This window comes from Hetaerina americana, unplaced genomic scaffold (assembly GCF_022747635.1).
Source record: "Hetaerina americana unplaced genomic scaffold, ioHetAmer1.1.p SCAF_8, whole genome shotgun sequence".
In the NCBI taxonomy this organism is placed as follows: Eukaryota; Metazoa; Arthropoda; class Insecta; order Odonata; family Calopterygidae; genus Hetaerina; species Hetaerina americana.
This window is the reverse complement of record NW_027287427.1, coordinates 58,413,642-58,437,837: the sequence shown is the minus strand read 5'-3', so window position 1 is coordinate 58,437,837 and position 24,196 is coordinate 58,413,642. Positions and strand designations below refer to the sequence as shown.

Here is a 24,196-nt window from a genome sequence, read left to right as displayed (position 1 = left end):
TAACCGAAAATGAAATGTATGTCAGGATCTATTTTGATAGCAATCCTAACTAATTAATACTTGTCTACATTGCTTAGTTTCTAATGATAAAATGAAGGCCGAACTCAAGGCCAAACTATATTAGTTACTATTATTAATTTGGATAAAAACCATATTTAGAACTATTTACACAATTTTAAGTTGATGGTAATTATTCGAAAAATAATTTTATTCCGCAGAAAACTGTTGAAAAAATAATTACAATTGAAAAAATAATTCACTATAATTTCATTTGACTTTTTCTACTTTAAATTAATTTCAATATTTCATTATCATGAGGTGCAGATATGGAGAACTTAACTGAGAAGAGTGGCAAGGTAAAGAAACCTGACACTTTTAAATCATTATGTTTTTTAAAACCGTTTTTTAGTATTGATGTCTAGCTATCAGTTTTATCGCATGGCCCTTGTGCATCAATTACTATGTTGATAACGGAATTTGAATATCATCAGAAAAGCTAAGGGGTTATTCCTCAGAGGCACACGTTTTACCATAGAACCATGGAAACATTTGACATTTTGAAGGAAGTCCATTTTTCTTAAACAATTTTTATTGTTCATAACTAGCGAAGTAAAGCAGGAAGCTCAAACTGTTGTTCATGTTATTATAAGTTTTACATGGCTAACTGAATCTAGAATGTTTGATCACATATCTTGGTATTAAAATTGAATTAATTCTAAACTATGTTATATTTTGTTACGATGATTGAGGAAAATTGACTAGATATGCTTGAAGTTTTAAATATGTAATGTTTTTCTCTCCACAGTAAGCTCTATCGCGGTGGAAGCAGTCGTGGGACGGAGTGTCGCTTTGCCCTGTGACATTGAACCGGCCGAGAAAGATGACCGCGTGTACATGGTGCTGTGGTTCAGGGAAGCTGCCGGTAAACCCATGTACAGGTAAGGGAACACACGGACATATTTTCTCATATTTTATTAACCGTTTTTATCTACCCTTAGACGCATTTAAAATGAATTTAGATTTTTGATATCATATATCTAGCAAAACGTAGAACATCATTAAATTCTTCATAGACCTGGATACCAATATGGGATAATCCTAATCCTAAATAAAGTGGGTATTATCTTAAATGACGAATTGAAATGGTCGTGTTAAAAAAAATCAAGTGCACACTTCCCGCCTAGTTTCAAAGATAATGCAATTTGGCCTGAATATATTGAGCCCAAAAGCTTTTTTACCTTAGTGAATTTAATAAGTTTTGATGGCGTAAATAAACTATAACGGATTATACCCTGAGTGTTATGGTTCTTCCTTGTACTAAAAGCTTGAATTCCAGTTAACTCAATGGAATGAATGCTTTTTCCAAAAATAACATTGGCAATGGATATTGCCATTTTTTTCCTTTTCCGCTAGCAAAAATTGTTCCCCGTTCCTTTGTTATGGGATAATAAAGGTAAAGTAGCGTTGCAGCTGGGTATAGCATCAGCCAAGGCATTGTTCATACGAGTTGGGCTTAACATGAAGATATGGATAATAGACTTCTGAAAGAAAGAGCGCAAAATTTTATTAATGGTGCCCAAGAGACTGGAGGGAATAGTTGAATGAAGAGAAAACGAATTCCCTACGATAGATTTTTCCGCAAAGATAATATGAAACAGATGTTACCACAGGAAATACTTTGAAACACCATTTTAGGAGTAACAAGTCGGAGTAAGTAATTGGAGAATACGAAAGGAACCGGCAGTGTAAAGGGGCACACATGTATAAGGAAGAAGATCGATGTACAACGAATGAGGGATTAGGGAAGAAAGATCTTTGTTTAATGTTCTGGAATATGCACTGCGGAGATATATAGCCTATTACTTGTAAACTACGTTGAATGAAGTAAACTTGGGAGTTTAACAGGTAAAAAGTTGAAAAACAAAATCTGATAAAATTTTAAATGCTGCCCAAATATAGCATTTTCCTCTAGACTAGGTATAAAATATAAAAATGGGGTAATATATGATTAAGCCGTTAATCGTCAATGACCATCAATCATAAGATTTATTTGATTCCGCTTTCCACCCAATTCTTCTATCGGGTAAACTCTTCATATCTAAATATTTCTTCTTCTTTAGCTTCTCTCAATATTTCTTCCACGCATATCAACCGGGATCTTTCTCCTAAACTCCTCCGTCTATTATTCCCTTCAAGACTATATTTATCACCCATATTGTATCTGAATGCGTAAGAGTAAATGATCCCTTCTTCCTTTTAGAGTTTTCATCGGGCAGTCTTCTCGTAGATGGTCTTTACCTGTTATTCGATATGCTAATATAGTCTTCATATTCTGCCGTGGTGCCAAAGTTCCATGCTCGAGATTTCCCACTGATGTTGCTGTATAAGCCTCATTACCATAGATAAGCACGCTCCAGATATGTTTTAATGAACAGCTTCCTTTCATGTAATGCCCGCTGTCTGTTAAGAGATATGTTTCTTGATGAAGAATATCTTTTCTTCAGGACTTTTCAAATGATTTACGCACTTCCCTCTTACTTCTTCCATCGCTCCTGATTCCGCTTCCCAAATATCTTCCAAATACTGTAATAAAAGTCCTTTTCAAATTCTTCTTAGTTTTTGTTACAAAATTAATGGTGTCCATTTATTTTTAAATTTTCTTTCGTAGGAAAGAAACCATTGTTTGATTTTTAACTTCTGATGGCATCTTTTCATCAGCAGCCCTCAGTCAACGAGGGCATTATTCATATATCCTCTTTTTTATCACAAGGAGCATTTTATTCCAGTTTTCATTATAAATATCCAATTGAAAAAATCTTCTCTTTTAGAAGGTTTTTGTCAGATTTGCCAATTCAATAAATATTGGATAACCATTTTCCATTTTCTTCTCCCATTTCGAAATACTAGGAATTAGTGTCGAAAAATAAATCCAAATTAACTTACTTATGGATATTCTGCTTATACGAATTTCTGTTCTTGTTCATGTATTTTTTTAGATTCCCTGATGGCTTCATTGTCATTATAAATATGATGCGAAACATTCAAATCTACCTGCTATCAATTTTTGCGATGGGGGAAAATTATCTACTAGGTGTCCCTGTGTTTTCTCAGTTGTATCAGTGCTTATCAAAGTACATATAATTTTCTACAACTTTGATAAGGTCTTCTCTCCGGAATGCAATAATCTCCGAAGCAACGTCATCGATTTCGGAGTTTCTGTTTGTGAGCGAATCAGTAACTGATGCGCCGAGTCTCGATCTCATTATTGAACTTAACCCTCACCTATCAAACCGACATTCAGGTTGATAACTTCATATAAGTTACATATGTATCTCTCAGGCCTATGTACCTATGTATCTCCAGGTCAGACTCACGCGTCTGACCAGAAGAAGGTCTAAGAGAAGGCCAAAAGCTCAAACAATCTTAAATGTGGCTTTCCCTTTGCGTGTTTTCTATGCATATGTTTCTGTTCTATTTTCTTTATTTTGTGATTCTAAGTTGTATATATCATCGCCACGCTAGTTACTGACCACATTCGGTCAGACCCCACGTTCACATTCATTCATCATAACATGCTAGAACCAAGGGAGTGTAGGATAAGAAGGGATTGAAAACGATGAGATAGAAGTTAAGACAATAGACACTGACTTATTGTGAATGATCACTATTGCGTTAAATGCGACGTGCCGTATTGGAGTTGAAAGGTGACCGGGCTCGGTGGGTTGCTGGTTTGTTGGGGAAATCGATTGACAGGGAAAAATTTGTGAGAGAGAAAGAGTTTCAAGACTGGGCTGAAGAAACTGAGCAAGAGGTGAATTGGGAATCGCAGAACAGAGAAGATTGGCCCATTGTTTCAGGATTTCAGTATTGGGATATGAGTGGACTCCAAATGATGGATTCTATAATGGATGTGTCGATGGGGAGGTCGCAGATTTCGCTTATTCGAACGGTGAGGCAAGCTTGAAGGGCAAGTCATGAAGATTGGCATGTTTGGCCTCGGGTGAAAATGCAACTTTTGAGTGACGAAGCTGCGATGTTATTTTTAGCTCGTGTGCTACACATGTGTCTTTGTATTTTTGTATGCATACATACTTTTCCTACCGTTAGCTTTTGGTGTAGGTAAAGTCTAAAAGCTCATTCAAACTTTATTTCAGGTCACTATAGCTAACCTTCAACTAACTAACCTTCAAGGTAATTTCTTTCATCCTTCTCTGTCCTCTCATACCTACGCCACGTTCACATTCATTCGCCATAACATGCATTCTCTTCTCCTACTGAGACTTCGTATATTCCTCGTCCCTAGACTAGATCCCTCGTCTTCGACAACATATACGCTAGTCCTTCTCGGGAGAGTTTTTCTACTTTTAACTTTTCTCTCAAATGTAAATTTCGTGATAAGACACTCATTCACTCCCTAAACAAACTAGAATACAAGTACACTTATATTCACGTTTGTTGATAGTCTTGTAGTGTATTTCTTTCGTACTTACCCATCTAGAGTTTAATTAAATGAGTATTCTTTCTTAATGTACTTGTTCCTCACCCTATTTATTTGGAAATAAAATAGTAACTCATACCAACTACGTTTATCTGGCATTAAGCTTATTCTATAATACGCTAGTTTCACGTAAAAAACTGTTTAGGGAAAACTCGTTCATAAACTATCATTTTTTGTTCCTTGGGTGACTGCTTATTTTTTAATACTTCATGACCTTCGCAATCATTTTGCTAGCATTAGCACGCTTTTTAATTTCTTAATCAATTCTTCCACTTTTGACAAGCATTCAACACTGGATACATATGTGTTAAATCATTTTGCCGTTTTAAGTCAATTCTCCATGCAATCATTTTTCCCATTTTTATTATGAAATGTGTCTACTTTCTTTTCAAAAACATGTATTATGAATACCATTTTCTCTGTACCTTAAGTCCTAGACACACTGCCCGCAGATTTATCTTCACTTAAGTCTTCAGCTATCAATACCTCGACTGTTGTTCTGTAATTAATGTAGAAATTAATTGTAGGAATTAAATGTAGTTCTGAAATTATTAAAAAATTCTGCAACTTTTTCTCATACGCTAGTATATAGTAAACCTTGAGAAACAGAGTTAAAATCGCATTATGATTTCACCGAATGCTTACCTTTTCAAAAACCAGTGGCTAAATGTTTGATTCACTCTTAGACTTGAATTAGTATTTCATACATTGCTTTGGTATCGCTCAATAATTGCTCATTCCCTTCATATGCTCTCAGCACACCCCACAAATCTCGTTTGTTTACAGTATCGTAAGCCTTTCCCAAATCAACAAATGCTCAAAATACTTGCTTTTGTAAGTCAAAGCACTTCTCAAGTGCTTGCTGAAATACAAACAGACGATCCGTACAAACTCTCCGGGCGTAAAATCATACTGCACTTCTCAGAGCACTCCATATTTAATGCTTCCTCCTTACTATTTTATTTACCAAATAATACTTTTCCAAACACTTTCTTCGGCACACTAAACAGTTTATGAGAACGAGTTGTGCTTAATTACCTTCTGATAGACTTCAAAATTCCGTTAAGTATTCCTTATATCTCTGTAGAAGTTCCAATCTAAAAAATGTTCCCTGCCGTTAAAGTAAAATTTGTCCGTAGACTGAGAGTATCAACGTTATTTTTATGAATTACGTATATTCTTTGGCCTTTTACACCTTTTTTCTATATAAGGCTATAGTTTCTTTCAAATCGTTCTTCATTACCCTGTTTCTGCCATAAGAATTTTACGCTTGTTTCCTTTAGCCTTTCACGATATGTATCTGCTTGAATATGTTAACATTCCATATATATTAAATTATAAACACTTTCATTGAATTATTATTTCTCCAATCTTCATCCTCTTAATAAAGGAAGACCTTTGTTTTGTTAAAATCTCTTAATGCTTTTACAATTTAACTGTAAACACTATGCGGTGGATAAATGTAGACCGTTAAATGATTTCTATATTTATTCATTTATTATAAGAAAGTGTTATAAGTTGGCATTTTGCCAGGTAGTAACACATTCAGTGTGCATTTATATATCGATGAATATTTATATTTTACATGCATTACATCAATACATAAAATTTCATATTATTGCAATAATTGTATATACTTTTTTTAACTTGTTAAAATATATTTACATTGTTTGGAAAGGGCTTAAGTAAATTTACGGGTAAACTGTTCCAATCAATGATCCTTTTGCTGAGAAATGTAATTTCTTTATACTTGTTTTTTGCGCCCGGCATGTCGAACATATATGAAACTCATATCCCATTCTAATCAAAGCTTTAAACCTCCGTCCACTTATTTGTATCCTTAGACCCGCAAATTCCTTTTATGTAAGGTCAAACCAATACTCCTCTGAGGATGAGAGAGAATTACTGAGAGAACCCTTGATTGACCACCGCTTTATCTTTCTACATCCTTTAAAACCGCAAAATCCCCTACCTCAAAATGAAACTCGAGAAACCAGCCATTGATCAGTAATAAAGAATTAATGAAGAATCTTTCAATAACAATTAGAGTTTGTCAATTCCCAAAATTTATCTACACCGTATCACCCTGCAGTTATATGAGCATATGAAGAATGAATACATTTCAAAATTGGCCATTTCTAGTCATAATCGTGCGTTCAGGTGTCAAAATTAGAGGAATGAGTGTGAGGAATGAACATTGTACATATATAATATTTCAGGGTTACGTTAACACATAGTGTGCATTAATAATGCCCGTGGAGGCTTTCGTAAGCACCACAAACGTGCTAAGTTTGAGGGGATACGTAATTCAAAACTCGATAGGAAATCAGTCATGTGACAAGGGTTATGATTACGGTTGGTAATCAGGAGGATGAATGGCTTCTCTGCGCATTCAAATCCGTCCTCGCTGAAAATGAAAGGTGATGAAGCAGGAAGGGCCAGGCTGATTAAAATAGCACATGTTTATAAAATTTGGAAACCAAGAAATATAAACCTAAGTTCCAGAACGGTCTAAAGACTTCTTTAAATATTCACACGAAAATGAAAGGTATCACAACTTTAGTAATTGGATTTACGCTGACACTACACGTATGTTATGATTTTATATAACGATTCTGTTATTTAATACACCCACCATAAATGTGTGAGGTGTCAATCCTATAACCAGTGTTGCATATTTATGAAAAATTCCAGGAAGTGAGAAAGGAAGAAAAAGTGTCAAGACCTTCACCAAGGGCAGTGCTCCACTACCGTAGTCTTCCCCGTTATCAAATTTTCCACTCCGATAAATTCCATAAATTCCATCGTTGATTGAAGTATTTGGTATAGAGTTGTCCTTAAATATTCAATATTGGATGTAGGACTGGCACCTTACATATTTAAAGCCAGTAGTTTACAACATGTTCACTCTAAAACCTACCTTAAAAAGATATAGTACGGCGTGATATAGGTACGAGATGCTCTCTTAGATATATTTAATGTCATCATAATTAAGAATTTAAACGATTTATAAGCAATTTATGGAACTTTTTATTATTATTTTTGGAATTTATGGACCATTTTTGGAGGAAATAAGCTCTACCGTATATACAAATGGATAAATAAAGTACAGGACAAGGCGTAATATAAAAATTTCTGAGATAATAATCAGCGAATGAAGGAATGTTTCTTTTAACCATAACTGTTTTACAAAATACCATTCACCCAGTTGCCTGCGGTGGAGTATATTTCTTTTACCGTCTTGTGAAATAAAACAGACAAAGGGATTTGCATTATTATTTGATTTTTTTCCTAAAACAAGAATATATCCTTGTTAACAGTCGCTTTTAAAACTACATATCAATTTGTTGGCAGGTGTGGGATTGATTTCCGATGGAAAAAGGCTAAGAAGTAGCAGGGAGTGGAAGTTTAATTGTGGCATTTTTAAGGGTTCCAAGAAAAGATGGTTGAAGGGTGGTTGGATTATGAATACGAGGGGAAAATATGAGACAGCTTGGAGGATTTTAAAAATGCGATTAAAACAGTGGTGTTTATGTGATTGATTTAATATCTAAATTCATTTTGTAGTCTCAGTAGCTGGTTCTGTGATTTTTTAACCAATCTATGAGACGTTTCTAACTCCAAATAAAATATTACTTAAGAAGCATTTACATGAGCAAAAATGAGTATGAATGTGCGGTTGGTGTGCAGGGCAGTTTGGATTTCCCTTTTTCTGCACACTTACTTGTAACTGGCAGTTAGTAGCATCGATGTTGCTAGATATTGTGACAGAGGAAACCTTTTGATTAATACGTTTAGAGTTGACTTGCTTTGATTAAATATTTTAGGCAGCAATAATTTACTAAGACACAGCCGCGCTGGTTCGCATTGATTTTATACTTGAAAATTAATTTGCAATTATTGTTTTCTTTTGGAAAAAATGAAATTTTCTCAAAACTTATTTTCAAAACTTTGAAAATAAAACTACCAGAGTTAGCCTTTTTTGATTTACAATCTCCCTGAGATATTTTAATACATTTTAAATAATTATTCATTGTTTATTTACTGTATTTTAATCTCACAAATAAAGGAAGTTTCTTTATATTAAAAGTTTTCGTTTGCTTGGGCTATTTAGTAAATATTTTTCCTTTGAATTTTGTTTTGAAATTGACAACTTCTGTGTGTTTGTCGTGAATATGATATGAGGAATAAGTAGAAAGTACAAATGTTTCCTTACTTAAAAGCAATTGCGGTCAAAGCTTCAAACTTCCCTATTTGTTTAAGTTAACGCAGTTTTAATTATTTCTAACCACTTCTTTGGTACTCCGCACTCGCTCCAGCTAAATGTAATTGAAGAAAATGCACTCGTAAGTGCTATTCCGGTTTCCGTTCACGTGACTTGAACGTGAAGTAAGATTATGCAATATTCAAGAAGGCATAAGAGTCTTGCAAAGAGAGGCTCATAAGTCCTCTGGAGTTAGTTTAGTTCTGACTCTATCTAAATTTTCCTCAAATAATGAGGGAAATGCAGAAGTAAACCTCTCTTCTTGCGTACCCTGTACAGTCTGTTAGCCTTAAGATTTATTCAAAGCTACTTTCTTGGAATAATTTCCCTTTCCCCTGGGATTCGTGCAAATGGTTAACACTGTACATAATAAAGTTTTGTGTAGTTCACTTTAACTTTCGTGCTCATTGGTATTTACTATTCTAACAACTATTGTGGTTTATGATTCATTTTATATGCGATAAATAACTACTGGTGAAAAAGACGTTTGAGGAGTTTTGCTTCTGTGATGTACCTTGTTTGTTAACAACCCCGCAATCAGTATAAAAAATGGAAGGAAGCCCCATTTGTATAATGCTTTCTACCCTCATATTTTATTAATTACCACTGCACATGCAAAATATTCCTTATTCCCGGTGTTAATGTCAAGTTGCACGTGTTAATTAGTGTAAATGAAAATTATAATAATTACAATTTTTTTGTAATGTGATTTACCAAATATATCCCATTGTCACTTGCTTTATGCTTTTTTGTTCGCAAATATTTAGGGAGAGTACATAATTCTTGTATTAAAACTACTTTTTGTTTTCCATATACTACCTTGATCAAAACGTTCCCGGAATAACCACCGTGTGGCGCTCCCATTCCGATTTGAGTTCTGTTTTTTTTGTTAAATTGGTACATCTGTTGTTGATATTCCCTATAAATCTTAGTGTCATAACTTGACATTTGCAAAAGTTACGTAGCCAAGAGTACATCTATCTCTGTGTGTGTTGGCGATTTTTTACAATTTCAGAAATGGATTTAAATTTGCAACAACGAACTTGTATTAAATTTTGCGTAAAAAACGGATTTAGTGGCGCACGGACGTTGGAAATGTTGGAAAAGTGTTTCGGCAACGATTCTCTAAAAAAAACGGTCGTTTACCAGTGGCACGAGCGGTTCAGAAGTGGTCGTGAGTCAATCGAAGATGATGAACGCAGTGGCAGACCATCGACATCGAAAGTCGGTGAAAAAATTGATAAAGTAAAAGAAATGTTGGTCAATAACCGCAAATTAACCATCAGAGAAATAGCGGAGGACTTGAACATTGCCTATGGATCCGCCCAAGACATTGTGGTTAATGATTTGGGTTTCCGTCGTGTAGCAGCAAAAGACCTCAATTTCATGCAAAAAAGAGACCGTGTTGACGTCGCAAAAGACATGATTTGCGAGGCTGAATCCGATCCCACATTCATCAAAAGGATCATTACTGGAGACGAGACGTGGGTTTATGAGTACGACACGCAATCCAGACATCAGGCAAGTGAATGGCGTTCACCAAATGAGCCGAGACCAAAAAAACCACGTCGTTTTCAGTCAAAAAAGAAGGCAATGCTGACGGTTTTCATGGATTACAACGGTGTAGTGCATCATGAATTTTTGCCAGAAGGCCAGACAGTAAACAAAGAGTATTATTTGGGCGTTATGAGACGTTTGCGTGAAGCAATTCGCCGAAAGAGACCAGAAATGTGGGCAGAAAACTCGTGGATTTTGCACCATGATAACGCACCGTCGCACAGTGCTATCATTATTCGTAATTTTTTGACGAAAAATGCAACAAATACCATCCATCAGCCACCGAATTCACCTGATTTGGCTCCCTGTGACTTCTTTCTGTTCAATCGAGTTAAAAAACCATTACGGGGAACGCGTTTTAGCAGCCGAGAGGAAGTAATAGAAAAATCGCAGGAAGCACTGATGGACATACCGAAAACCGACCGTAACTTCTGCAAATGTCAAGTTATGACACTAAGATTTAAAGGGAATATCAACAACAGATGTACCAATTTAACAAAAAAAACAGAACTCAAATCGGAACGATGGGAGCGCCACACGGTGGTTATTCCGGGAACTTTTCGATCAAGGTAGTATACGTATGAGAGAGATGTGTGGTAGTCTTCAGTTTCTGATCCTGCGGTTAAGGACCGGCTTTAAAGCCGTTCGACGTAACTGTTTATCCTAAACTTCAGCAATGTGTGATTTTTCCAGTCATTCCAGATCCTTCTGGATTACCATAGACAAAATAAACTGGCGGTTCCACACGTATTTCACGCGTCGAAGTGTTTAGAACCAGGCCAGTCTGGTTCTAAACACTTCGCCTATCAAAGGGTCTTTCCAATCAATAACATTATTTTGGATGGTCATTATCAGGTATTCCGCGGAGAAGTGAATCATTTAATTAACCTTGTATGTACGAAACCTATTTCTAGCAAAAATAACAAATCACATTTTATGTCGAAAGGTAGACATGATACGTGACCCTATCCTGCGTCTAATATGCATATTTAAATGTAATGGCAAACAAGAATTTTCTATTCTGATAAACATTTAAAGTTTTGCGACTCTCATTGATTGATCTGAGTGACCTACAAGGAAACTTCTGGATGCAATGACTAAACAGATCCATTACACAAATATGGGCGTTGACTGAAGGAGCACCATTAAGTTTCATTAAGAGTTGTAGGCGGTCTGTAAATTTTTGACATTGCAAACGGCACAGAAACTCTGCAATGGCCGATGAATAGGAAATAATATCATTCAGAGACTCAAGGGACTAAATAATAGCGTATAAAAATTAAGTAACGCATTTTAATCATTATGCTGGCTGGCCTTCGGATTGTATACTTACCGTTTGGAAAAAGATAGTTGAATTATTGGCATACAAAATACTGCAAATGCTCTTTAATTCCTTTAAGTTTACCTTTCGGAATGAATACTTGAATTCTATATTTTGTTAAAATTTGCACGCCATATTACAAGTGGTTTTTTTATTAGCAAGAGCTCAGACTGAGAAAATCATGGTAATGAAAAAATCAGGTAGAAATAGGAGCGGTATATTATTTGTAGCGGAAAGTAAAGAAAATTTGACTTCAATATTATTTAAGCTATTAGTTTGAATTCTGTTTGAAAGTTTTACTTAATACAATTTATGTTCGCTACTCAAAAATAGTGTCGAGAACCAAGTCCCATTCAACAATAGCAAAGCCTTCTTGAAACTAGAAACTCTATGGAAATGGTAGCATATAATTATTCTATTTAAGTACCAATCTATAATAAATTATTGTAATATCCCAACCTTCCATCTTTCGCTTATAACGGCAATTAGATGAACTGCCGGCTAGAATTTTCAAGCCATTTTATGAGTCTGAATTTATCTCACCAAGTAGTGATTCGTTTATTTCTTCCATGTTCGATAGCATTGAAATGACTAAACCGTGAATATTCCATGGTACGAATAACGATAATGAAAATACAAGGCAAGCAATGAGACTTATATACATTGAGCGAACCATAGGGCTCCTTATCTACAACATATTTTACTATAAATCGGTCCCTCTTCAGATTTCACAACCCCAGGACGGTACACATTTTAGTTTATTTCTTATAAATAACAGTTGAGATTTGCCCAAAACATTATTAATGCATCCTGAATAGATGAGAACAATCCGTTTCGCCTACATAAGGGAAACACTCGCTTCAAAGTGTTAGGGAACGTCGGTCCTCTCTTGTCTTTTACGGGAAATTGCGAAGGCGGTGAGAGAAGCGGGAGAGGGCGTAGGGAGGGGGACTGGGAGGAGGGTAACTTCGAGGGAGTGGTTTTCAAGAATGGGGAGACCCGCCGGGTGGGTGGGTGGGGGGGGAAGGATTGGACCCCAACCTTTCCGCAAGGCCCTACTCACGGCGCAGCCCAACCTATCATGAAAAGGTTTAAAAAGGGACTCGCGTATATACGTATACACAAACTCCTCCTCCTCTCCGCTTCCTTTTCCTACCTCAGCTTCCACCTCGCCGGGCTTCCGCGCCGGCATTTTTTTTCCCATTCGCATTATCGAAAGTGTCGGGGATCATTCTTTGGCGCCTGCGCGTCGCCTCCGGTCCCGTTTCTCGTGGGTGGGTCCACCCACTCACGCGTACTCTTCCCTGAGGCCGAGGACCCTCTCCCCTCCTCTTCCTCTCTCCCACTCCCACCAAAATCCATCCCATTTTTACGAAGCCGCTCTTCCCGCCAGCCATCACTTTCACTTTCCCTTTTCACCGAGCGCATCAGCCTCCATTTCCCCGTCCCCTAACCTTCTCCAACACCTCCCCCTCATACCCTTACGCCCCGCGCTGTGTCCCCTCCCTCCCCACTTCTCTCCCTCTCTCTCTCGCCTCAATCCTAAAAACTACGCTTTTCCCTTTCCTTCCCGAGGGGGGCCTTGCGGGTAGGGTTGTGGGGTAGGTGAAAGAGGTTTTTGAGGGGTTGTGAGGAAGGAAGAGGGAACGGGAAGGGAGGAAAAAAAAGAGAAGTTCCCAAATTTTTGAGCGGTTTCACGGGCCCGGGTGAAAAACGTGGGGAGGGGGGCACTTTTTCCCTGCAACAGTGAGTTGTTCTCGTTCGCCGCTGCGGGTGCGGGAGAAAGGAAATGCTCTGATCTCATAAGAGCTGGGAGACTTCTCTTTCTGATCTTAAAATGGTCAAGAGGAAATTTTTTTAACTCTTTGACCACCCAGTAGATTGTGGGTCATGGGAGTTCGCTGAATGCTTTTACGGTGATGTTGCGTAATCTGAAACGCACGGCACTGTTACTTTGATCAGCATTAGAACATTCCTCTGCGGTTATTCCGTGGCTCACCGAAGGAACTGATTCCAATCTTATTTAAACGGTCTACATGTAGCATTTTTACTACATAGCAAAAATGAAATGAGAGTCGTATTCATTCATATGAATATTATTGAACTATTATCACACAGTCGGGGAACATGTAAAATCCATGTCTTTCATAGGACTCAATTTTACAAGTCCATTTGTTTTTTTCATTTATGCTGATACATATTTACTTGGTATTCACATAAAGGCACTCATTTAATTAGAACCGAGAGAAGTGTCTAGTCGAAAATTAATTATTTAAAGAAATGCGATAATGTAACAAGTGAACGTTGTATATGTTTAAAATGCATCTTTCTTAATGTAAGGAATTTGTTTGTGGAAAATATTGATTCTGAGAATTCTTGGATACCCTAATCAGCAATCATTAGAAATGCATATTCATTAAATAAGAATCAATTAGCTCTATAGTGTTTTACCGCCGAAACCTTTATTACTTTGGAGATTGACGTTAATCTTTTGCCTTTTAGGAGATAAGTTACATGCAGAATAGACCCATTACATTAATTGGTGAATTTTAATATAAAGTTCTGGAAAGGGCGTAACAATTATCTTAAATTGCTATTTTTTTTAATACTGACGTATATAATTGAGAGGTAATGTACTTAAGTTACCTCGGAAAAGAAGGCATTAAAGTTTCTTCTTCATCTATGAGAACTTTGTAATGCTCATGTGTTGACATATTTGTCACCTAAACAGCATTTCCTTCGATTCAGTGATATATTTAAATCTTAAAATGAAGGGAATTTATTTTTATTAATTTTCGGTTTCCTGGCTTTCTATTCCAGAAAAACTTTTATTACGTTTTTTTTTTTGCATTTCACAGCTAAATTTACTTTGTGACATTTTCTCACTTTCCTACAATTTTTGGTTTTACTGTTGCTTTTGTTACTGGTACTTATTGTTCCTATAACTTCCTCGCTCATGATAGTTTTCGTTCAACAGTAATTAAAACGCTGAACGGGTAAGGGTCATTTCTAGGTCTCTCTTACCACACACTATCCCATTTCTTGCCCTCTTTCCACCATATGTTATCTTTCAATTAACTCCGTTTGCTAGGAAAAACCATTTCCCACCTCACCCCCAGCGTTTCTTGCAGCGTCATCACCGGTCGAATAATGTTGACCTTGAACAGTGTTGGTCATGACGCGATATTGTCGTAGCTTTAACGCCATCATTTCTCACCGAGTACCGGCATCGTCATTGCTTTTTATTACAGGCATAAAATTTTTCATATCATTATTTTTGTCTTAAGCTGTTTTATTAATCGACCTTGGGAAAATGAAACATTATAAACATGTATTTTTCCTTGGGGATTGTTTATCAATCAAATTGACGTTAATGTTGGAATTTGACTTGAACCATAATGTTTGCGTGCTGATTTCAGAGCGTGAGGGGTGTTTCAGTGCATTGAGCGTAATACCGATTTCTCCGTCATTTAATGAAAATAACGAGCCATTCTTGCATTATATTGGACGATATATGCACTAGTCACACATTTATAACAATTTACTAATTATTTATCATGGAAACGTTTTGAACAAAAAAATTAAGAACTCTTGTATATTTCACGCTAAAATTAACTGTATTATGTTAGCATTAGATGGCTAAGATAACTCCTGGGAATTAACTGTAAACCTGCGACTAAACTGTAAATTTGAATTTTTATGGTTTTGATTCATCATTTTATTTCCAAATTCCAAGTTTGAGTATCTCTCGATCGGCTTTAAGATGGAAAATTGTGGTTTTAAATGTAGTCGCAGACTTTTCACATTCTATTTGTCTTTCCTTCCATTTTCCGCCGCTCAGTCGCCCCATCTCCTTCTACGTATATCTTATTCCAATTTCTCTTTCACTTCCTTCCTCTGCCCCAACCTTTTTCATGGTCGACTACCTTCTTTCCAACTTTCTTCCTCTCCCGACTCCGTCATGGCTCTTTCCGCAATTCCTTCTCGTCATCCACTCTCGACAACATTGTCATTTCCTTCCCCATTTACTTCAACGTCAAGCTCAATTCCACCACCGCGATTCAAATGTCTCAAGACCATTTGTGCAGGTGTTGTTATATGCAGCGCTATCTACAGGAATGCATTCCCTCCCTCTCGTCGTTGTCGTATTTCCCGACGCTCTGAATTCGGAACAATCTTGATCCCGACTTCCCTTCATCGATTGAAGCTCTTGTCGTTTCAAATCACCACCGAATTCCGGATGGGGTTTTTGAGAAAAAGGAGACTTCGAGTGCGAAGTGAAATATTTAACCAAAACTCATAGATGCATGAGTGTACATGCGTTTTACTGCTAAACCAATGACGCTTTTTGCATTTGAAATACAATTTTTCTCTTTAAGGCGCAGGACACCTTAATCTATAATTGCACATTTGAAATTTCCCTTGAGTTTGATTATTTGATCTGGGTTTTGTCGACAGCTTTCTGCCCCATATTCGGAGTCAAGCTTTTAAATATGCGATCACGCTTGAACTTAATGATACCTATCTGTGATTCCATTTCCGTTAGATCCTCTGAAGCCAAATTCATTTTTGTTATCCATAATTTTAGATTATAATATGCCCTTCAGGTGTCACTGAAAGGAATTCGTATTAGTTTGCATATCGACCGATTAGAGTTGTCCCAGAAAAACGAGCATACATCCAAGAAGTTATTTCACTCAGATCTTGGATTGCACTATCAATTCTATCGACCCACGCTAAATTGAAACTTGTTTTTCGACAAAGGTACCTGTTGTCTAAAATATTTAGGCATCGTTTCCCGCGGAATATTTCCGGTTAGAATTTTTTCCCTAACCCCTTTTGCATCCCGCGAAACACTTGCATGATTCTTTTCTACTTGTTAAAAAATGTAAGCCCTAGATTCTCATTGACATTCAGACCTTTGCATCAAAAAGGGCGATGCCGTCTTTGACTTAAAGCGGGCGCGCCGGTTTCTCCTTTCGTTCTTCATCTTATTCCCCTTTGCCACCACGTACGGGTCGTCGTCCGTTATCAACATTCAGGCCCACGCTTCCCATTCCTGCCTAACCCCCCCTCCTTCGACCCCCTTCCTTTTCCCCCTCCAGAATCCCCAACCCACACCCCACATGGATCTTCACCCTCCTGTGTTCTCCTTCCCCCCAAAAAGACCATTTTCCCTTGCCTCCCTCCTTTGCTTTCTCTCCAACTCACTCCTCTTCCTTCCACTCCCTCCCCACATCTCTCTCTATCTTTTCACTGCACGGCGAGGGGGGGGAGGCTCGCGGCCGGGGATGGTAGCGGTCGGCGGGAAGGCCTCGGGGTTGGGGTAAATGTGTGTGGGGGGGGTGAGGTGGCAGGGGAGCGGGTGGGGCGTTTGGTCGGTTTGGGGGGGCCAGCAGTGTGGGAAGCCGATAAGGGGGAATAATGGCGTGGGGGGAGAGGAAGTAGAGGGGGGAATGGCTGATGTGCTTGGCCGGGGTCGATCCGAGTGAAACATATGAGGATAAAGAAAGGTTTACCGCAGAGGAGTGAGTTACTCGGGACGAAATTGAAAAGAAAGGCAATTGGCCTCATGAATATACAGGGTTTGTCCCGCGCAGAATTATATCCATTAACGGCTCCGATACCACCTATTAAAGTCCGCTTGACGGGATAACGATTTGAAATTGATATTAGCCGCTTATATGACCAAAATTTAATGAATGTATGCCAAAGAAATTTGTGGCTCTCCAAATTTATGTTCTGAAGGTGTCATGGGTTGGAATTATTCTAACGTTATAATTTTTCTACTGAGAGAGAGATTTTTGTTTCGCACGGAGATTTTAGTAGTATTTTAAAAATAGGAATCACTTGCATGTAATGAAATAAATATAGGACTGAGGTATTAAGACATACGTAGACGAACAACAAAATTGTGTCTTCACGAGGTTATTTAATTTGATGAACTGGTGTCTACTTCCAATAAACGAAGAGCTATTTATTCAGATCCATTTTCTGTAGCTTTGTCCTTCAAAGTAGGATATTTGGAAATCAAAGTTTTTTCGACTAATGAAGATGGAAATATGAAAATATTTCAAAAGGAAATTTAATTTCTTAACTTTTCATACGTACCGTCAGTTCAGGCCATTTGATAGTCTGCTGCCCGTAAAGTTTTGATGAACGATCGAATTAACACTTAATTATGATAAAACCTATTTACTTTAGAAAAGACAAGAAACTGGCCGAAATAATAAGTCGAGACTCGGGGCTTTTCAACAAAACGACCAAAGGTTTAAGGAGGAACGATTTCATCCCAACAACAAACATTTCACATTTTTGAAGTAATCGGTCTTCGATATTTTGTCTTAATTTTATGTCTAATATCAGTAATGAATAAATAAATAATACAAAATGTATAAATGACTCTGTTTTGACGAGTGGGTTGTCATTAAATAAATAAATTCAATACATCTGCGAGATTTTAAATGAGTTCGGGCACCAAACGGAATAAATTTGAGAGAAGTTAGGATAAAAAATTGCCTTTCATTTTAAGCCAAAAGCAGAGAGAGTTGTGCTAGTGATTTGATTTCACTGGAAGTACTATGAGGTACTAAATAGACGGAGTTAATAATGACTCTCATCGTGATTCAATTGGATCACGAGTGATTTTAATTTTAATTTAATCTGTAATTTTTCAGTTAGCGGACGATAGATACACGCAACCTGATTATTTCTCAAAATACTTGTAAATGTTCCAAAAGATACTATTTTTATCTCCTTAAACTTAGAATAATTGAACCCATGAAACTAGTGTCCTGACTGCTCATGTTTTCCGAAGAAATATTCAAATAAATACTCCCCAGAATAAATAATGTTCATGCTATATTTTGCAAATTTCATTTTTACTAATTGAGTTCCGTGCAATTCATTGGGAATATTTAAGAGCTACCATTTTATATAACCACAAATTAATGAGCCACGAGGCTATCATAACTGACATTTGAAGGAAAATGACGGTCTCTCCGCTTGGATTTTGTTTTGGTTAAATTTTAATTTTTACAGCTATATCAACGAGGAAAATAATTCATTTATTATTTTACCGTAACAAAGGTTTTTTTCCATATTAAAATTATTTCAACTGCTACAATATAAAATCCCTCAGCGGAATCTATCAATTCGTTATAGGAAATGATTATTCAATTTTGCATAAATTTCAGGGCTCCAAGGGCAAACAATTTATCTTCCCACTCTCCCCTGTCTCACTTCCTCGTAATTTCCTTCCATCCTGAGCTGATTTCCGAACCCTGCCATCTGCCCTTCCCCTTCGCCGCGCACACCGACCACTCGGAATTGCGCCATAGCATAGTGTGCCCGCCGTAATATCTTGCCTGTGTTTGAATAGGCTTCATGCCTGCGCATTGTTTCTGTGCATGTTAGCCCACGTCTACCTTTTAGAGGTTAAGGTTGACATAGAGCTATGTTTCGTGGAAACTTTAAAATGTATTTACGCAAACGTGGCGGTCAATGATAGAGCTGCAACGCAACATTCTTGCTTGTATAACTCACTGATGTTTATTCCTGCCAAGAACCTTTTTAAAAATGTCCTTTTCCCTTGCGTTAGTGATCATTTAAGGGTTTTGTTTTTATTTCCAAAGTTCCACCTTATATCAGACTCTCAAACCTCTCTATTAACGCGTAAAAGAAGAAAATATGCTCATGAAATCATAACTTGATATTGATTCCCAATACGTAATACACCAACTAATGATGCTTAAATGGAACACACCAAAGATCCCAGGCATTAATTCCACATATCTTATTCCTTACGATAAAACTTTGGCGTAGTTTGCTCGAATTAATGATACAAAATTATTTTCTGCTGCCATAACCTAGTTTTTTGTTGATCGTTTTCGATCAAGCCTCTATGGATAGTTATGATTAGCTAAGGTAACTTTTTTATTTTGCACTGTTCTCATACATTTTCAAATTTCGATTTAAAATTGATAAAGTCTCAATGAGTGCATAATGTCAAAGAATTTCGTGAAGAATATTTCAGGTTAACTTCTGAAATAGTTCCACGTTGTTCCTGGGCAGAATACCGTTTTAGACATATTTCAGCTCTTGGGTAAAGGGAATAAAGATATCTAAACGGTAGATGAAATCCTTTCCTTTGAAAATTCAAATGGCAGTGTTTTGAGAAATAAGACCTCAAAAATGACGCAGTGTTTTGTAGTGCGTATTGTAAAATTGTAGCATCCATAGTGAATAGATTAAGGCGGTAGTAATAGCTCAATCACGGATTCCCTGAAGGCGATAGTGTCACAACTATGAGTGATATATATTTTGCAGAAGAATATGTAACGGAAAAAAGAATAAATACAAATACCCAGCGAAATGTAGTTTCATATCAGCAATGTCCAACTGACAATTAAGTTATTTCTATTCACAATCTGTATTGAATGGCATGAAATGTAAAGTTATTCATCAAATGTAACCGACGGGCTTTATTTATAGAACATGCTATAGTGCCTTATATTCTCTCAAGTTCTCTCAATTTTTCGTACCAATTTTAAAGCCTCCTTTTCAAAGTGAGCTTTTGCTCACAATTCACAGCTTTATAAGGCAGAGCATATTTATATGGCATGGTCGCCGTTTTCACGCATGTGATGCCAAATAGAGGTTGTTTTGAATGAAGAAAGTCAATAAAAGGAGCCAAGAGTATTGTTTGATTATTAACGATCGGGATTCCAAGAACAGAATTGAGCTCAATCTATGAAGGAACCTAGCAAATAAAATATATTCCAAAATCTAAAATCACCAAATTTAAGTCATGAAATTGCCTATATTCATTTAAAATTACTACCGTTTTTCGAAGTCAAATGGGTATCAGCAGTTTATTATTACAAGAATAACTTATTTATATGGATTTCCATTGAAAAAGGTGCTACTGACAGCCATTGAATCCTTTTTTTCCTAGGATCGGGATATTTTTGAAAAAAAAAGATTTTTTTGGGATCACCTGCATGAAAATAGTATGCCAGGCTTATTTTACGATTAGTATGGCGTTGATAGTTATATGATGCCATAAATATATAAATGAAAATAACGTTTGCAATAACTTTTTTTGATTGTACTCCATTGACGAATATATTGCGATTTAATCATGTTAAAGTTCATCGTAATCATCTACTGTTGCATTAGTTCTGCTGGTACGGTCCTTGTGGGTGATTTTACCTACCAACTGTTTGCCGGAGAAAAGAATGTAGAGAAATAATGCAAGAGAGCCTAATGACTTGTTGAATTTGACTTAAGAAAATTAGAAAGCCAAAAATGAAAAAAATTAAGGAGTAAGAACTGGATTAAGTGGCGTTATCACATGATAAAAAAGACATTTTCATGTGCTATTGCTCGCCAAATAGTAGTTTTTGGTTGATAACCCTATGATTTATCTCCGTACCTAATTACTTGAAACTCAATTGGTTGTTTGAGGATTCGATAATGATACCAACAATTTATCAGTTATGTTTGGAGAACGTATTATAAATTTAAATAGGCACTGAAGAAATTTCCATAAAGCATTTCCTTTGCACATATGCGTCTTCTCATAATATCGCTTTCATTGAGAGACGATTTTGATGGAGTGATTTCGTATCTTGCAGGGCTATATGATTTAATCCGCTCCGATTAACTGACGATTAGGAAGCACTATAACATCACTGGGAATCTCTCTAGTCTTCGTCCAACCTTCTACGAGCATTCGTGGTGTGCCTATGGGGTATCCATATGGAAATTACGGCGGTGAAGCATTGCAAGTGAAGCGGAAGTGGGATGGGAGAAGGTACACTAAAAGCTCAGCACCATGATGCCTACCGGCAAGATAATTACTCTCTTATTTTCTCATCCTTCAAATTACCCGCTTCTTCTTTATATTCTTTTCTCTATACTCTCCTCGCCTTCAGGCTTAAAGGCAACTTTATCATTGTTAGTTATTGGTCATCCATTTCTTTGCTCATAAAGTCTGGAATCATTAATTATTTACTCGAATGCTAAAAAAAAATCCTTTGAGGGTTTGTTAAGGGAGCCAGTGAGTAAATTGAACACTTCATTGCCGAGGGCAGCATTACCACAACGTCGGATCTCTCACGATTTAGCTTGGTGGAATATTAGCTGTGAAAATTTACGAGCTGATTAATGCTATTCAGGTATCTACTCAAATTATAAGTGAAACCTGAAGAATGGAGTACCATTGTATGCGTACAGTAAAGCATCTAGAGTACTTCTAAGGGGAATGGGATATTTTTGTGTTCGATCAAATATATTTTCATAATTTTCTCTATTAAACTAGCTGAAAATTATCTTAAATTTGAAACTAACCATTGTAAGGTAGAGTTAACAACCCATCGTTCAGTAGATAATAAATTGGGGACGACATGCATTCCAAAGTGGTGTAGGACACTTGTACTTAATTGAAAATTAATATTTATTTTGACATTTTTAGGGAAAGAAATATTTTGCAAGAAGCAACACCATTGGATCCACTATTTTTGAGGCACTTGAGGCGGTTTTAAAGTAATGTACCCTTCTCAAATCTGTAATGTGTGAACGATTGGTCAGTCATTTATTTTCAACCCAAAGATTATGATCGGAAGAAAGTATTTATCCTAAATTCTCTAACACTTCACGTACATAATTACAGTTCACAATTCTCACTTTTATTGTCTGCGAATATTTGCACCATGGCCTTCGCCGTTCTGTCTTACGAAAGAATATTGGTCCCATTACATTTGCCTCTGAGGAATTTTGTGTCTCATTCTTTACTAATGGCCAGTGGCGTTAAAATACCTTTCAACCAAACCACTAAGCAATTCGTTGTGTCCCTTTCTCAAGGTTAGCAGATTAAACGTGAAAATCTCATGTGCAGTTAACATTCCTCTCCAAACATAATTTAATCCCTCCATTGCTTTGCTATAAACCTCCACCATATTCCCTTTCCGCAGGCCCTTCATCATCTTATCCACTTCCATTATCCTCCCTTATTTTTTCACATTAAGTCCTCAGACATCCTCTAGCAGCATTGAACTGCCATCTTTCGAGGTCTTGCGCCTGCAACTCTCTGCATCATCTCAGAATGAATTCAGCCAGACCGTCTTTTTCCCACAAAAACGTTTCATCTAGATTCCTTTCTGCGCCTCCTCTTCCCAGAACTCCTTATGCCACTTCACCGGACCTTCAACGGCGGGGCTCCGTAGAACCATTTACTCCAATTCTGTAACGTTTCTTCCTGCTTTTGTTTGAGTTTTTTTCCCAGTGAATACCAACTTCAAGCGAATATTTTGATAATACAAGGGTAAATATTTTCACTTTATTCCACCTTCATCATGATTTTTTTTTCACCCATTGCATCTCTACCCACTCATTTTCACCATCGAATCCTACGCTGGGGGCACCACCTTATTTTCCATTCATATTTTTTCTGTCGCTCCGCTCCATTGCCCGCACTCGCGAGTCTCCCCGTTACCCCCCGCGGCACCCGCCCTCTTCTCCCTAGTCATTACCGTTCTCCCCCACCACCTCCCTCCCCCCGTCCGCCACTCCACGAACAACCCAACCCACAATCCAGTCTTTTCAACTTCCCCCCGCCCCCCCCCGCCCACCGAAAGTTCACTTCGTCCCAGGGTCTGTATACAGAAGATATTACGGAGGGATTCGGGAAGATCGCAAGCACAGGCTGGGGTCGTGGGAAATGAACCGGAGTTTCCAGTCTTAGGGCTTCGTCTGAGGAGAAGCGGGCTGGTGGGTGGGGAGGGTGATAGAATGGGAGGAGATGAGGGACGTGGGGTTCTTTAGGAAAGGCGTGGAGGATGAGGGGAGGTAGGGGCGGCCTCCTGTTGGAAAGTGGGGTAGGGCTAAAAGGGGTTCGCGGACGGGGTTTTTGGCTCCCGGGGGCCTCTCTCCCTCCCCCACCCCCTCATTGAGGAGTAACAGAGAGCATCCTATTGGTTAGTCGGGTCAACACTTTAGTGCCTTAAGCTTATCCCCGGGCACGTCTCCCCGGCACCACCTCGGCCGCTTCCCCTTCATCAACCGCCGCCGCCGCCGTCACCTTCCATACCCTTCCTCGATTCACGAAATCCCTCACCGCCTCACACAGTCTCCGCTGCCCTTCTCCCAACTCACGCGTTTTATCCGAGTTCTTTCCACCCCGTTTCTTTCCCTCTCGAGGAGAGAAAATTCTTTTACGAGAACTAATGGCGGAGGGTAGGCGCGAATTAAAATGTTTTAGAGATATATAAATGGGATTGAAGGATCGAGTAAAAGGCTAATGAAGGACCCTTGGTTCAAGAGTCGACCCCGTCAACATTTCCCTGATTTTTACCCGTGTTAAATCCGGATCCCTTTTCCTTCCCTGATTCTAGTTTCGTGCTTTTATTTTTGTTATTTACCATACATTTTTTCAAATTCACGCACGCTCTTCTCGGTCTCATAAGTTGTTGTGGATATTACAATCCATGTTCTAGTAAATAGTTATTTCATATCACTATTGCATTTTCTATGCTCTGTAAATAAATTAATAGTT

General features: G+C 37.6%; 1 protein-coding gene across 2 annotated transcripts in view; it reads left to right on the top strand.

Annotated features, from left to right (window-relative positions):
* LOC139697883 (protein turtle homolog A-like) overlaps window positions 1-24,196 on the top strand; it is a 602,691-nt gene that overhangs the window by 348,804 nt on the left and 229,691 nt on the right. For both annotated transcript variants that reach the window (XM_071596747.1, XM_071596746.1), the window contains exon 2: window positions 806-938. In XM_071596747.1, the coding sequence (XP_071452848.1) occupies window positions 806-938 (133 nt within the window). The remainder of the gene's footprint in view (window positions 1-805; window positions 939-24,196) is intronic.